We start from the raw sequence: 17,155 nt of genomic DNA on the forward strand, positions 1-17,155 counted from the left end.
ACTCTTTCAGTTTGGTGCACTAGTTTATCACCCATTCCTGCTTTAAAAGGGTACTGGCAGATGTTATGAATGCTGGGTATTGTTGTGAACAAGGCGCTGCTAGAGACAAACAGCTGCTAGACTTCTTTGCTTTCTATTTCTACCTTGCTCTCTTGGGGGCTTGCTACTTTGCTGAGAGCTAAGCGAGCAGGCATTGTGTTTGTTTTGAATATTTCCCCCCCCCCCTTATTAGTCACTCTTCTTTATGCCTCTCTTGGGTTGTGGTTCAGATGTTTAATTCAATCGGGCCTTCATTCCTCCATACACACTCCACTCCCCCCGCCTGTTCTCTCCCTCTTTCTTGCTTAATTATTTCATATCCTTGTGTTCCTTTGGAGGAATGTTCCGTTTTCAGTCAGACAAGGGCAGCAGCAGTTTGACAGGGAGATTTACAGATAATTGGGAAAGATTCGTATTTTTGCTCCAGTAGAGACTGATAATATGCTTGGGGACTACATTTGTCAAGATCAAAGGTTTAGATGCACACTGACTCCATGTGCTGTTTTTAAAGGGACACTGAAAAGCTCAGGGTTGATGCCTCTGAAAAGGAATCATGTCTTAAATTGCTGGCTTGTACTTGTGGGCAGCTCAACAACGTAAGAACTTCCCCGCTGTTGTATCAGAGGCCCAGTAGTGGCCAGTAATACGCCCCAAGGAAACATAGAATGGAGAAAGACCCCTTTTGCGGTTTGTCCTGGCATCAAGTAATCAAAGGCTTACTGCCTCTGAACAGGGCCTAGTCTCATGGCAAACAAGTACTGTGAACCAAATCCTTTATTCCTTTGTAAACTGCTTAGAGACTTTCTTTAAAAGATATGGTAAGTGGTATATAAATCTATTCCATAATTGTTTTTTTAAAATAATAATAATAATAATAATAATAGGGCCACGGTGGCTTAGTGGTTAAGATGCTGAACTGCAGACCGGAAGGTAAGCAGGACAGCAGTTCGAGACCCGAATGCCACATGACAGAGTGAGCTCCCATCTTCAGTCCTAGCTCCTGCCAACCTAGCAGTTCGAAAGCAAGAAATTGCAAGTAGATAAATAGGTACCGCCTCGGCGGGAAAGGTAACAGCATTCCGTGCAGCTCGGTGTTCAGTCATGCCGGCCACATGACCACGGAAGCGTCTTCGGACAGCGCTGGCTCTTCGGCTTAGAAACGGGGATGAGCACCGCACCCTAGAGTCGGACACGACTGGTTGGGGACACCTTTTTTTTTATATAAATCTATTCCATAATTTTTTAAAAAAATAATAACCATTTGACTGCTGCTTCTGACAAGGGTGCCATGTTGGCTGCACTGGGGAACCAGGAAGTAGGCCAGAGAGTCGGGCACTCCATAAAACAAATAAGACAAATCACCTAAAAAACCCGACATTTTGTATGTGTGACCTTTCTGCCCTATCCTACACTGGTCACTCATTTTCTAGCTTCATCACTAAGCTCACACATGTTTTCCCAGCCTCTTTTAAGCCCAAGAGAAACAAGGAAAATTCACCACCTTTGAACTCACTCTCCACCACCCCCGCCAGCAGCTTCCCAAGGAGCATTTTATGGGATGCAGTGATTTTTCAATAATCAGGCCATCCCCCAGCAATTCGTAGTTCTCCTCCTCAGGCTGTGCCTGTAAAGCACTGTTACCTGTCAAATCCAAATTTCAAAGGAGCATCACAGCTAAGCTTTGTGGTTTACTTGCCAGAGGCTTGATTTTCTGAAATAAGGAACTACTATTACCTTCTCCGATTATTAAAAAAAACAGGGGTCGTCTTTCAATCACTGAGATCAAGAATTTGGGGAGGGGGGAGCCTGCAGCCCACATACTACATTGATGAAGGAAGGCATGCATCCCGATCCGACAGATGCTTACAGGGCCCCTACTTGGGTATGTGGACCCCCATCCTCTTTGCAGAAACACCTCCTCCCTTCCTCTCACAGTGAGAGAGAGAGAGCGCCCAGGCATTACTCACTCATCTTCCCCAGTGGGCAAATGACCAGCAATTGCAAGGCTCATCTGCCCTTCCTCTCTCTGGATGTTGGTGGAAATAGGGCCCAGCACCGCCACCTACAGAGAACAGGATAGTGAGCGGAACTGGCTGTTCCATGCCAGTGTCACTGCTTGCTGACCCACCCAAAGGGGTAAGCAAGTCAGTTGCCATGGCACAGAGCAGCCACTGAATCCCTCATTCTCTCACCAGCCTTCTCACTCTGGGGAAGCAGGGTGGCTGAGGTTGGACAGACTCTTGGAAATACCCCAGCTGGCTCCAGTCCCAACTACTGCTTTGCTCTCCTCTATTGCTCCCCTGCCCTCCTCCCAAATCCTCTGCTGCCGGTGCAAGAGGGCAGGTGAGCCAAGGCCTCTGCTGAACCTGCTCTCTCCCCAGTGAGAGTGAGCATGACTAGAAGCAACTCCTTTCTCTCTTTTTCCCACCTGCTTGCTAACCTCTCTGGTCAGGGCAGTGGTTGGGCACACCACTCCTCACTGCTGCACCGTCCAGCTACAGAGTGCAGGCGAACAGGTTGCTCCTTGCAACTGCCGCATCTGTGCACCTGCCCTCTTGCTCTGGGTGTGGAGTGGAGAGGGCAGGTGACTACCAGAGGTGATTACCATAGAATTATAGAATAGTAGGGTTGGAGGGGCCTACAAGGCCATCGAGTCCAACCCCTGCTCAATGCAGGAATCTAGGTCACAGCATCCCTGACAGATGGCTGTCCAGCCTCATCTTGAACGCCTCCAGTGTGGGAGAGCCCACCACCTTCCTAGGTAAGTGGTTCCATTGTCATATTGCTCTAACAGTCAGGAAGTTTTTCCTGATGTTCAGCCGGAATCTGGCTTCCTGTAACTTGAGCCCATTCTTCCGTGTCCTGCACTCTGGGATGATCAAGAAGAGATCATGGCCTTCTTCTCTGTGACAACCCTTCAAGTACTTGAAGAGTGCTATCATATCTCCCCTCAGTCTTCTCTCCTCAAGGCTAAACATGCCGAGGTCTTTCAGTCTCTCTTCATAGGGCTTTGTTTCCAGTCCCCTGATCATCTTTGTTGCCCTCTTCTGAACCCTCTCCAGTTTGTCTGCATCCTTCTTAAAAGTGTGGTGCCCAGAACTGGACACAGTACTCCAGGTGAGGCCTAACCAGTGCTGAGTAAAGGGGAACTAGTACTTCCTGGGATTTGGAAGCTATGCTTCTATGAATGCAGCCCAAAATAGCATTTGTCTTTTTTGCCACATCACATTGTTGGCTCATATTCAGCTTGTGATCGATTCTCACTTGTAGTGTTGTTGAGCCACGTATCCCCCATCTTGTAACCGTGCATTTGGTTTCTTTTTCCTACCAAAGAGCTGTTGCCACCGCTAGCTTGCCCGTGGGCTCTCTCTGGGCTCTGTGATTGTTAGGCCTGGGCACACACCACCCGGAGACTACTTAAGCGCTGTGCCATCCAGACGGGGGGGGGGGGGAATGCAGGAGTAGCAACAGCAGCTGCTTCTTGCTGCCATTGCCATCACCCACTTGCACACCTTTGGTGGTTGCGGCCCTGCTAGCTTACCCAGTCACTCTCTCTTTCTCTAGGCAGCACTGCAGTGAGGCCTACTGCGTCCAACCCCTGCTGCTGCACCACACCACCCAGAGAACCACAGGCGGCCACGCCAGGAGGGGCTGCGGAGCCCTTCCAAACTGCTGCACTCTGGGAGTACAGACGTGCCTTCCCCCACCTGGTGCCCTCCAGACGTGTTGGACCTCTACTCAGCACTGGTTAGGCCTCATCTGGAGTACTGTGTCCAGTTCTGGGCACCACACTTTAAGAAGGATGCAGACAAACTGGAGGGGGTTCAGAGGAGGGCAACAAAGATGATCAAGGGACTGGAAACAAAGCCCTATGAAGAGAGACTGAAAGAACTGGGCATGTTTAGCCTTGAGAAGAGAAGACTGAGGGGAGATATGATAGCACTCTTCAAGTATTTGAAAGGTTGTCACAGAGAAGAAGGCCAGGATCTCTTCTTGATCATCCCAGAGTGCAGGACACGGAATAATGGGCTCAAGTTACAGGAAGCCAGATTCCGGCTGAACATCAGGAAAACCTCTGACTGTAAGAGCAATACGACAATGGAACCAATTACCTGGGGAGGTGGTGGGCTCTCCCACACTGGAGGCCTTCAAGACGAGGCTGCCATCTGTCAGGGATGCTCTGACTTGGATTCCTGCATTGAGCAGGGGGTTGGACTCGATGGCCTTGCAGGCCCCTTCCAACCCTACTATTCTATGATTCTATGAACTCCTCCAGCGGCTAGGGATGCTGGGAGTTGTAGTCCAACACATGCAGAGAGCACCAGGTTGGGGAAGCCTGGCCTGTGCTCTGTCACCTGCGCTTCTCCTCCTGGCAAGCCAGCAGTTGGGATTGGGCCCGTTGAAGAAGGCGAGGTCCCACCAAGGGCACGTCGCTGAGAGCGCCACAAAACCTGGAACTGGCCCCAGAGGCTTGTTTGGAAGCAAGTCTCGCCGAAGGCAATGTGGTTTTCTCTCCGCAAAAAACCGCAGCCTTCGGGTTAGTTGTGGGCTCAGCCTCCCTTCCCGTCCTGGCCTTCGCCGCACCGCGCGCGCACGGGCCGTGATCGCCCTTCCCGGGCTGGCCGGGCACCCCGTGTGACCTCCGGCTGGCCGCTCCGCGGGCCTCCGCGCCCGCCCCGGCGAGCTCCGCGCCACGGGGAGGGGAGGGGAGGGGAGGGGCAGAGCGCGAGGCGAGCGCTGTCGGGCCCAGGCTGCAGCGCCTCTCCTAGTTTCACCACAGAGCAGAGGCTCGGAGCGGGGCGGCGCGAGGCGGCGCGGAGCGTCCAATGAGCGCAGGGGAAGGCCGCCGCGGGCGGAGCTGGGTGCGTCGCTGCCCAATGGCCGCGGAGGAGCTGCGGGAGGGGGCCGAGCGTCGGGAGCGGCGAGGAGTCGGAGACGGCGAAGGAGTCGGGCGGCGAGTTGTTGGTGGAACTGTTGCGGCTTGTCTCGTGCTCTCTCTGGCGCCCGTTATAGCAGCTGCGTAGTCGCCGCGCGCGGGGCCGCCGAGGGGAGAGGCTGAGGGCGTCCGAGGGACCGGCGGGCGAGGAAGAAGGGCGGGCCGGCGGGCGCCCCCTCGCAGGGAGGGAAGCGACGAAAGGAGCGGGAAGCTGCCTGGAGGAGAAGTTTGGCTGGACCCGCTGTCGCCGCCGCCGCCGCCGGGAGGAAACTTTTCTCCAGGGGCCGGAGCCGGGGGAGGAGGAGGCGGCTGAGGCGCCGCCGCCGCCCCTGCAGCGCTCGGGGCTGGGCTGCTCCCTGCGGGATCCGAGGGCTGCGTGTGGACTCGCGGGGGCTCCTTCGGCCCTGGCCGGGATGTACCTGGCGACGGTCTCCGCGGGGCGGAGGCGCCGGGGCGGCGGCGGCGGGCACTTGGCGGCGGGGCGGCTGCTGCTCCTGGCGCTGCTGCTCTTGGGGGAGTCCGGGACGCGGGCGTTCGTCTGCCTGCCTTGCGACGAGTCCAGGTGCGAGGAGCCCAAGAACTGCCCCGGCGGCGTCGTGCTGGACATCTGCGGCTGCTGCTTCATGTGCGCCCGGCAGCGCAACGAGAGCTGCGGGGGCTTCTTCGGGCTCCACGGCGCCTGCGACCGCGGGCTGCGCTGCGTGATCCGCCCGCCGCTCAACGGGGACTCTCTCACGGAGTACGAAGCGGGCGTCTGTGAAGGTAAAAAGCTCTCTTGCGCCGCCGCGGAGCAGGCGGCCCCTCCGCCCCTGCGCGCACCGGGGACCGTCTCCGGGGAGTGGGAAACCCCGGGGCTGCCTTCTCCTCCCGGGAGAAGAAGGGGAGCCGGGGTCCTTGCGAGCCCCCCGATTTCTGCTAGTTTTACACACGCGCAAACACACACCAAGATTGCGGAGCTTCGTGGTTTCCGTTCCTTCCCAGCCGCCCCATTTTTCAATACCTAGTTGGTGTGAAATGCCGCTGTAACTACCTTGAAAACTGGTAGCTAAATTCCAAGGGAAGGTGGAGGCTTCCTGGTGTGGCGTGTTCGTTCGCGTGTATGTTCTGCCTCTTCCCTCGTTTTCTCCCCCCCCCCACTCCCCTCTTCATAGTTATTTTCCGTTCTTACCCACATCAAATGTAGGTCCCCTCCCCGCGTTCCACTGCTTGAAAAAACGGGGAAAATATATCCCTGTGCTGGTTGAGTAGGGTGTGCGTGCACGCGCGTGCTACCGATATTAGAGGTATTCTTCTGCCATACAAGGTGGGTATATGTTTCTCTTTCCTTTTTTTTCCTTTGATCTCCCCCCCCCCCCTTTTGCTTATCGTTCCCATCTGCCTTGGATTTCAAGGTGGTTGTTGAATTGGGGCGCAAAAATAAAAGCATATTTTTGTATCTCTGGGAAAGAAATAGGTCATTATTTTTAATTTAACCGTTCAGTTTTCTGTTTCCTTAGACTTTGCTCTTTTCGTACATGCGTTTTCAGCCCAATTCCAACATTAGTCAGGCGCTTGTACCAGTGAGACAGTGAGCTATTTACTTAGATGTCCAACCTTAATATGACTGATTTTTTTAGTCCAGATGTACAAGTAGATTGCTACTGATGCTCTGTGAAATGGCAGCCCAACTTTTCTGCACATAATAAAGGCATTCTTTTTCTTTCATAAAGACATGTTTAACAAAGCCTTACAAAATACAGATAAAAGTTTTATGGTGTAGTTTTTATGCAGTAGCTAGACCATATTGGTTATCTATTAGTTCTGTGGCAGATGCGTTTAAAAACATCAAATTGGAATCCTCCCCTTTAGTTTTTTCAATTGGGATCTATGATCAATAAAATGCAATGGTTCTTGAATCAGTTTTTAAAAAAGACTGATTATCCTTTTGCAAACTTTTCATGTTTATTCCCATCACATATTGGGGAGGGGGGAGAAGTAGAGGAAGGATTTTTCCCATTTTCATGCAAAAATAAAGAGGAAAATCCTATTGGCTGTAATTCATATTTTACTCCAGTCCTCTTCATAATGGGGTGGAGTCATATAATTGGAATTACATGGTGTTTTCCTGTGGTAGCTGTCTGTTCAAGTACCTTGAGAGAGTTCAATGTATTATCAAGTGTTCTGTCAGTGGGAAAATTTGAGGGAATATAGTGCAGATGAGAACCAGAATTTATATGGAAATTTTCTTCTTCTCCTTCTGCCCCCTCCTTACTTAAAATAATGGTGATCTTTTTTCCTTGATCCACTAGAGGGCTGCAGAGTGCTCAGAAATTCCTCTAAAGAAATGGCAGCAAAGCTATCCAAACATACACAGCGTAAACCATGTAAAAGGTACCCTAGTCCCCTCTTGTTCCTAAAAATGATATCAGAATATAACACTTGGGATGTTAAGTTGAATTTGGTTTTGCTACTACTTATTCTGGTGAAAATAAGGATGTGGTTTTTCTGTACAGGTGTGCTTCCTCCCCCCACCCTTCACATTGATATGATGGGGAGGTCTGTGTAGACCTGTCAGTCTTCTAATGTATTGTAAATAAACTGGAGCTGTACATATAGGTAAGGGGAAAGTTTAAATTTAAGGAGCACATAAGCATAGTAAGTGAAGTAAATACCTGTCATGTAAAAGAACTCCCATTCTGCTGTTCATTGTTTTGAGCGTAAATATACCTTAATGTTTATGTTAGAGAGAAATTATGTTGAAACCCTGCTGTAATACTTTGACACCTTGCCTCCTTTAATGTATAGCAGCAGAAGGCTTTCTGGCAGTTCTAAAAGAATTCTAATTCTTTAGAAGTGATGCAATCCATTGCTGGACTTCAGCTAGAAGCACATCTGGCATTCCCCTGTTGAAAATAATATGGAGAGTCCGTGAACAAGAGACTTCAGTTAGTGATGGGCTTGACACTAGTCCCAGCTTTCCCTGTCCCAAATATCCCAAGTACACAACCAATGGAAATTAGCTAAACTATTGTCAGATAAATTTCTTAGCTGCATGAGTATATATCGTTTCATAGTCAAAGCATAGTTGAACTGGTAAGTTTATTTTATTTATTTAGTTATTTTTTACATTTATATCCCACCTTTTTTCCTCCAAGGAACTCAAGGCGGGGTACATAATCCTCCTCTTCCTCCATTTTATCCTCACAACAAGAACCCTTTGAGGTGGGTTGGGCTGAGAGTTTGTGACTGGCCCAAAGTCAGCCAGTGAGCTTCCATGGCCGAGTGGGGACTAGAGCCGGGATTTCCAGTCCAGCACTCTAGTCACTACACCACACTGGCTCTAACCAGTTCTTGGTAGCTAACTTTGAATTCTGCGACATGTTTACGAGATTATATTGGGTTTGCAGGTAAAGAATATTGGACCTAAGAACTATCAATAGTTCCAACAAATAAATTGGGATCAGTGGTTGAGTTTCATATTTTTATCTATTAATAAAACAATGTTTTACTGGGAAGAATCTTGACACGAATAGAATTTGTAGATGACAGCCTATTTGCACAAAAAATAGGTCTTCATATTTCCACGAATCTTTTCCTCTTTTACTTAGTCAGCTTCTTTCTTCCAATACAATTTTTATACTGAAATGACCCCTGCTGGTCATTATGTAGAATTAAAAAAAAAAAAAGCTTTGAGAAGGGTTCATGAAAAACTGACATAGTCAAAATATATTTCTTTGTTCTACCAGTAACCAACTTATAGTTAATGTGGATCATGCTTAACTTAGTAACAGTTCCAAATAGCTATCTCAAAACTTGCTGAGAACATGATCCATTCAATAAAAGAGCCTTCTCCAGATGTTTTGGACTACAGCTCCCAGCATTCCAGACCATTTGTCTATGCTGGCTGAGGCTGATGAGTCCAAAGCATCAGGACTGGGGAAGAATAAAATAGAACAAAGAAAGAACAGTGGTAGACCGCTAGAGCACTGAGAGTTTTGTAATGGGGTGGTAGCTTAAACCATATGAATTTGCATCTTTTCTGTAAATATTTTATTTACATACTATCTGTTAACACATCTCATATAGCAGCATTAGGTTTCTGTGCTCTCAGTCTTAAAAAGGTGCCTGTTTATCATAGCACCCAGGATTAGGAGTACTTTTGCCTGCTATTTTGTAGCTATAGACAGTGTTCTACTTCCTATATTTGCAATTCTGTTCCTTTTTACTTTGCTCTAGCTATGGAACACAGTGCAATAGTTCTTTGAATAGTTATATACCATTGTTATTTCACTAGTCTTGATGTCCCTGTCATAGAAGTTACTGGTTAGCATCTATATGAACCCATATAAGCAGTTTTATATTTGTTGTGAAAAGAACTTCATATGAGCAATGAAAAAGGAGAAACCCTAAATCATTTAAATCCTATTGACAGGACATTGCACTAGAAATGAAGTTTAACGGATGCCATTGTACTTTTTAATTTTTAAATTAAAAATTAAATTGTACTCTTTTTAATTTTTGTGAACCGCCCAGAGAGCTTCGGATATTGGGCGGTACAGAAATGAAATAAATAAAATAAATAAATAATAAATTCTCTTGTTCCGATAAAGCTATGATGGTGGCTATGGTTAACTGGAAAGAAACTCTTGATCACTCTGGTCATGTATGTGATTCCTATAAAGATATAGTTGATCCTTGCCAAATAAAATGCATAGTCATAAAAGGAAAAAAAACACTGTTAAGTGTGCAATCCTATGGCCACTAGATAGCAGCTAGATGGCCATGGGATTGGTCGGTTTCTGGGAACTGACCTTGGAGCCCATGCTCTGAGGTCGGTTGCTGGAGAACTGCTTCCCCTCCCCTACTGCCTTATAGGTGGCAAGGATGGTCTCTGGGCTCATAAGTGGGGCAAAGGGAGGCTTTCCTAGGAGTGGGAAGTGTGGAAGTGCTGGTACGATGCTTCCCATGCATCGTCTGGCCTGCCTACCCCATGACGTCCTGTGGCTAGACAGTCAAAATTGGCCATCTAGCCACAAATGCAGGGCAGCTGGAGCGCAGAGGAGAGGATCCCCTCTGTGCTCCTCCCACTGTGCATTGGATAGGCGCTCACCTCCAAGTTTAGAGGCGGCTGCCTGTCCCCATAGGATTCCTCCCTCCAACCATGATGCTATATCAGGAGTTAAAAATAAAGGGAGGTGCACAACCTTTGAATTCTTAAGAATATGATTACCTAATAAAAATTAAATGGTATTTAAGGAAGCTTTTAAAATATAAGAACATGTGACAAATGTGTAGGATCTTCATTATATATTTTATAAATCCTAATTCTACTTTGTGAATTGTTTTGTGAGTCTAAGCTACTATCTGAACAATGTATTAGCTTGTCTCCAAGATGCAGAAATGTTTCCTGCTTGATTCAGAAATGATTTTAGTTGCAGACTTTGACCTGAAAATTAGTGGGTTAGCAGTTGTCAACAAACATTTTTAAGGTATCCATTGAGAAATAATTTGCTTTCCTAGAGGAAACTAGAGGTTTACTTTCTAGAGTAGTCACCTGTAATGATTCAGTAATGACACTTTCTGTAACAGTGGTAGTCAGTATAGTTTGCAACACTCCTGGAAATGTTGCAAAACATGAATCATAGTAACACAAAACCTTTCCTTTGCTTATAAAAACTGAATGGAGTTTATCTTATTGATATGAAAGTAAGCATTGTGCCATTCCTAATGCAGGTGGAAGTGGTGGTGACTTTCAGAAGCAACTGCACCTAACTGACGTTGTGCTTGTAGTGCACAGTCTCAAACTAATTCCCCTATAAAGCATTCTCAGATTTGTGGCTAGAACTTCTTCAGTATCTTTCTCTGCACATACTATACTTTACCAGTGCCCCAACTTCCTTGCATGTGCATGTTATGGCTCCCTACATTTATACTTTCTACTGAATTTCTGAGGAATGTATTATATTAGTTTAGTGAGATGTTTGTGATAAGTTTAACTGCTTTTTGTATGCCTACATTATAAAAGTGCATAATTTTTATACTATCCTCATGGCTTTCCTTAAAGAATCCTGGAAATTGCAATTTGGTCAGGTGATACGAACTATTAGAGATCTCTAGTTCCCTACCACAATGAATATTTCAAGGGAAGATGGGAGGACTGATAAGCTGATTTAAACGCTTTAGTATAGAAATGCCCTTGGCCTTAACTCTACTATTTTGCTTCGTTTTTCTTTAACTTCAAAGGCTGTGTTTGCATGCAGCAGCTTTATCGTACTTACTGATTTCTAAAGGAGTAGGTTAGGATGTAAAAGTTGTATGGATTCAGAACACTAACTTCATTAAACATTTTGTAACTCTGAATGCAGTCTGCTGCTACTGACTGCTGCTACTGCTATTCTTGAGCAAAACCATAGATAAAGCAACATTAAAACAAAACAAAACTGGAAGTATTATGTGGCAGCCTGTTCAGGCATATCTGTTTGCTATGAAATCAGTCTGGTTTAAGCTTCTGTGTGCTGCTTTTGTGTGAATATTGCTTGCAGTGTTCAGAACTGTTTGAGACTCTAGTATACAACTGAATTGAGAATTCAGGCTCCCCCCCCCCAAATCTTCCTTACTCAGAAGGAACTAGGAACCCCCTCTTCCTTGTGAAAGCTATGAGGGCCTGTACCTTGTGTTGGGCCAAAGGCACAGATTGGGGATGTTATTGGTGTACAGTCCAGCCTGCTCTACAGTGGCCCCTTGACTGAACTGGCTGAGGTGCTCTCATATGTGGTTTTGGAGAACCCTAGGATTTTGGTTCTGGGGAACTTCAACTGAGGCTGCCTTGACAGTAACGACTCAGGAGTTCATGGCTTCCATGACAACAGTGGGGCTATCTTAGGTTGTCATCGGCCCAATGCATAGGGCAAGACATACCCTTGATTTAGTCTTTGCTTCAGGGTGTTGGGGTGGGGATTACCTCACTGGTCAGCTCAGACCACTTACTGGTGAGGTTTGATCTCATGGTGCTAGTCCCTCCTTGCAGAGGTGGGGAAACCATTAAGATGGCCAGGCCTTGGAAACTCATGGAAGTGAGGCTGTGGACAAAGACACTTGCATCTTTAGGACCCATCACATGCTCTCTTTTAACCTTTGCCCATTATGGCTTCTTTGAGATAGCTGTGGAGAAGTGACTGGATGGATCAGGGGAGTAGTGAACACATCATTGTGTGATGGTGTGAACCCTGTTGCCTTAAAGGAGGTGGTAGTGCAACCACTCTTGAAAAACCTCTCTGGACCCAGAGATTTGTTCAGTTACAAATACCCTCTTCTTGGGTAAGGTGCTTAAAAGAGTGGTGACATCTCAGCTACAGGGGCTCTTTGAAGAAAGTGATTATCTGGATCCATTCCAGTCTGGGTTCAGATTTGGTTTTGGAACTGAATTGACCTTGGTCAACCTGATGGATGACCTTCTTTGGGAGGGGGACAGGGGAAGTGCAACTGTGTTATTACTGCCTTTTAACACTGTTGACTATAGTATCCTTCTGGATCATCTCTGGGGGTTTTGCAGTACTGTTTTACAGTTCCACACTTTCTTGCAGGGTTGATTTCAGCGAATAACACTGTGTGACTGTGCCTCAGCCCCTGAGAGTTGAATTGTGGGGTGCCACAGGGCTGTGTTTTGTCCCCAGTATTGTTTAATTTCTATATGAAGCAGTTGAAGGTGGCCATGGGGCAGGGGGGTGAGTGTGTGCATGTTTGGGAGTTGAGCCAGGAAGGCGAGCATTGCGGAGACAAGTGAGAGTGAAAATGAGTGAGATGGGGGAATGAGTTGGCTGCAGAGGGAGAGTGGAGAGAAAAATTGTTTTCTGTCTGTGAAATAGGTTTCTCTTGATGCTGAAAACTGTAGGTTCGGAGGTGTTGTTTAGTGTGTTTGGATCCAGATCCCACCTCTTCCTTCTACTTGTCAGAACAAGTAACCTTCCACAGGTTACTTGTCCTTTGTGACTAGCGACTACCCAGGACAGTTTTCCAAATTGTGAAATGTGCCCACATGCACAAAAATATTGCCTACCTCTTCAAAACTTTTTCAAAAGAATTGTCTACTTTTAAAATTGTAGAGCTGGAAGGAGACTCAAGTAATTGGTTCCATCTCAATGCATGAAATGGTATCAAATGTGCCATAATGTTTATGTACACATTATTTTTAAAAATTTTTGTAAAAAGTCAACTTTATAACACAAAGTTGCACTATTTGAGAGAGATTTGTTGAAAATCAGAGCTCAGTTATGCAAGGTTTACCCTAATTGGTAGGACTAGCCCTATGAACCCCCATTTCGGCACCAGTAAATATTCTGAAAATGTTGGTAGCAAAGGTTAAGGCTACAGTCATTAGCACACTCAACTGACACCAATTCGCATGTCATGGTGGCAAATAGTGGGTTAACAGCTTACCTAACAACTAATCATAGGTTAACTCTGGGTTGTTTAACTCATAAACAACCCAGAGTATCTGGGTCTGGATGTCATGTTAATAACCTATGAATGGGACATTCATAGGTTGTTTATGCAAACTGGAAGTGGCTTACATGCAACCCCATAAATCATGGGCTAATTAACCCATGATTTGCCACATGATGTGTGAACTGGGTCAGTTGTTGCCCCATGGACCATAGCAAGCCAGGCCTTCCTGTCCTGCACTCTCTCCCGGAGCGTGCTCAAGTCCATATTCATTGCATCAGTGATGCTATCTAGCCATCTCATCCTCTGCCGTCCCCTTCTCCTTTTGCCTTCAGTCTTTCCCAGTATCAGGGTCTTTTCCAGGGAGTTTTCTCTTTGCATAAGGTGGCCAAAATATTTGAGCTTCAGCATCTGTCCTTCCAATGAGCACTCAGAGTTGATTTCCTTTAGGATTTACTGATTTGACCTCCTTGCAGTCCAGGGGACTCGTAAGAGTCTTCTGCAGCACCACAGTTCGAAAGCATCAATTCTTCGGCGCTCAGCTTTCCTTATAGCCCAACTCTCACAGCCATACGTTACTACTGGGAAAACCATAGCTTTGATTAGATGGACCTTTGTCAGCAAGGTGATGTCTCTGCTTCTTACTATGCTGTCTAGGTTTGCCATAGCTTTCCTCCCAAGGAGCAAGCGTCTTTTAATTTCGTGGCTACAGTCACCGTCTGCGGTGATCTTGGAGCCCAGGAAAGTAAAATCTGTCACTGCTTCCATTTCTTCCCCTTCTATATGCCAGGAAGTGATGGAGCCAGATGCCATGATCTTCGTTTTTGTAATGTTGAGTTTCAAACCAGCTTTTGTACTCTCCTCTTTCATCCTCAACAAGAGGCTCTTTAGATCCTCTTCGCTTTCTGCCATTAGGGTGGTATCGTCTGCGTATCTGAGGTTGTTGATAATTCTCCCGGCAATCTTAATTCCGACCTGTGATTCATCCAACCCGGCGTTTCTCATGATGTACTCTGCATATAAGTTAAATAAGCGGGGTGACAATATGCAGCCTTGTCGTACTCCTTTCCCAATTTGGAACCAATTGGTTGTTCCATGTCTGGTTCTTACTGTTGCTTCTTGACCCTCGTACAGGTTTCTCAGGAGACAGGTAAGGTGGTCTGGTACTCCCATCTCTTTCAGAATTTGCCACAGTTTGTTGTGATCCACACAATCCAAGGCTTTAGCGTAGTCAATGAAGCAGAAATAGACTTTTTCTGGAATTCTCTTGCTTTCTCCATGATCCAGCGAATGTTGGCGATTTGATCTCTAGTTCCTCTGCCTCTTCGAAACCCAGCTTGTACTTCCGGTAGTTCTCGGTTCTCATACTGCTGAAGCCTAGCTTGTAGGATTTTGAGCATCACCTTGCTGGCATGTGAAATGAGCGCAATTGTGCGGTAGTTTGAACACTCTTTGGCACTGCCCTTCTTTGGAATTGTAATGTAAACTGACCTTTTCCAATCTTGTGGCCACTGTTGAGTGTTCCAAATTTGTTGGCATATTGAGTGCAGCATTTTAACAGCATCATCTTTTAGGATTTTAAATAGCTCAGCTGGAATACTGTCATCTCCGCTAGCTTTGTTGTTAGTAATGCTTCCTAAGGCCCACTTGACTTCACTCTCTAGGATGTCTGGCTCAAGTTCAGTGACCGCACTATCATGGCTATCAGGGACATTCAGATCTTTCCTGTATAGTTCTTCTGTGTATTCTTTCCACCTCTTCTTAATCTCATCTGCTTCTGTTAGGTCCCTGCCTTCTTTGTCCTTTATAATGCCCATCTTCGCACAAAACGTTCCCTTGATATCTCCGATTTACTTGAAAAGATCTTTAGTCTTTCCCATTCTGTTGTTTAACCCTTCCCCCTCTGCATTCCCAATTAACCCCCGCCCCCCATCTATTAGCACTGTGACGGACTAATTGGCATAAATGGGAGTGTATCTCTTGAGGGAAATTCTTGTTTGGACCACAGTGAAGGGAAGGGTTAACCCTCCTCTCTATATACCATTATTCTTCCTCCCCCAGCTATTTAAATTAAAAGAACCCATGCATGTTAATTGCTAGCATGCCATTAACATCATGTGTAGTTTGGCCTTGAGCTTCTAAAAATTTGCAGCAAAGATGGTTCTATCTTATGCTACAGTCATTGGTGGAATCCCTGTCTGTCTTGTAGTAATACAGAAAAAATCATCTTGACGTTTGACTATGTTCAGTCCCCTTCTCTGCTCCTCTTGGTTTTATAATATATATGAGAGCGAGGCAGCATTCAGATGTAACGTAAGTCAGATGGAATGTAAAGATGTAAAATTTCTGGAAATCTTGAAGCCATAGTGGAAAAAAAATCACTGCCCAGAGAGATGTTAGGGGAAGTTGAATTAAATGTATACTTTCTTACCAAACCTAAACCTATTTTATTCCTTCAACAACGTAAAATGCATCATTTATAAGTTAGCATATAAAACTGTACTATTTCGTATTTAAGACATTTATAGAGCGATTTTACTTAGCTTAATATTTTTAGTCCACCTTTTATGGTAAAAACCGTCCCCAGGTGGCTCACATAAAATATTCCTATGCATGTTTACTCAGAAGTAAGACTCGCTCTGTTTAGTGGAACTTATCACTGTGTAAGCATGCATAGGATTGCAGCCACTAAAGTATAAATGCCTTACAATGGAAATCCTATACATATCTACTCAGAAGTAAGCCCAGTTGAATTGCATGGGATTTGCTCTCAGGTAGCATATATAGATTTGCAGCCTTAGTTTGTACAAGAAAAACTCCCTGGAAAAGACCCTGATGCTGGGAAAGACTGAAGGCAAAAGGAGAAGGGGACGGCAGAGGATGAGATGGCTAGATAGCATCACGGATGCAATGAATATGAACTTGAGCACGCTCCGGGAGAGAGCGCAGGACAGGAAGGCCTGGCGTGCTATGGTCCATGGGGTCACGAAGAGTCAGACACGACTGAACGACAACAAATACTGGAGAGAGGTTCACCCTATTCTGCTGAAACACAGAGCTGAAAATAGAAATCACAAATTTTGTAGTAAATTTTTAAAAATACTATTTCAACGAAGTCTTACATAGTCATCTTTTTGTTTCCTGGGCCTTCACACCTCTTAGCCATAGTTGAACAAACCAGGACTCAAGCAAATGTGGTTTATTTTGACCAGGGTGGACTTATTTTAAATTAGTGTTGTAAATCATGAACTAGATTAGCAAGAAAAAGGCAGATTTAAATAATTTATTTTAATCAAGTTTCTCATTGGTGCTTCATATATTTTTTAAACAGTGGTGCAAAGCTGACGAATAAACCATTTTAATTTACAACCAAATAAGTTTATTTATACTGGGTTGGATCCAGGATCTGCCTTTCACAAGAGGAAGGAATTTTCTGCAAGATAAAGGGCTCTGCTCACAGAAGGTCCCTCTTCCTGGCGTTTGAGGATCCCTAGCTCCCCAATACACCACAACTTACCCCATTCAGCAGCATTTCCTAATTCTGTGTGTAATATTTCAGGGGACTGGAGGGGCTGCTGTAGGGAGGAGGTGGCGGGGAAGTCCACTACCCGCCAGCACAGTTGATCCAGTACAAATCTGGATCCAACTTACTGTTTCATTCTTACAACCAGACCTTTTATCTATATGGCACACTATATACATTTTTCATGGTTCCCTTTTTACATTATAAGGGGAATGCCTTTAAAATATTCTCATACA

The 17,155-nt window shown here is 45.9% G+C and overlaps 1 protein-coding gene across 4 annotated transcripts in view; it reads left to right on the forward strand.

Annotated features, from left to right (window-relative positions):
• The first annotated feature begins 4,889 nt into the window (after nucleotides 1-4,889).
• The window catches only part of CRIM1 (cysteine rich transmembrane BMP regulator 1), a 241,057-nt gene continuing 228,791 nt past the window's right edge, over nucleotides 4,890-17,155 (forward strand). For 2 of the 4 annotated variants that reach the window (XM_084828321.1, XM_084828318.1), the window contains exon 1: nucleotides 4,890-5,737. In XM_084828321.1, the coding sequence (XP_084684447.1) occupies nucleotides 5,389-5,737 (349 nt within the window). In that variant the 5' untranslated portion in view covers nucleotides 4,890-5,388. The remainder of the gene's footprint in view (nucleotides 5,738-17,155) is intronic. The other 2 variants (XM_084828317.1, XM_084828320.1) reach the window with 1 other exon arrangement.

The sequence above is a fragment of the Heloderma suspectum genome, chromosome 1, assembly GCF_057233095.1.
Source record: "Heloderma suspectum isolate Gila_16-S chromosome 1, 16-S_ref, whole genome shotgun sequence".
Classification (NCBI taxonomy): Eukaryota; Metazoa; Chordata; class Lepidosauria; order Squamata; family Helodermatidae; genus Heloderma; species Heloderma suspectum.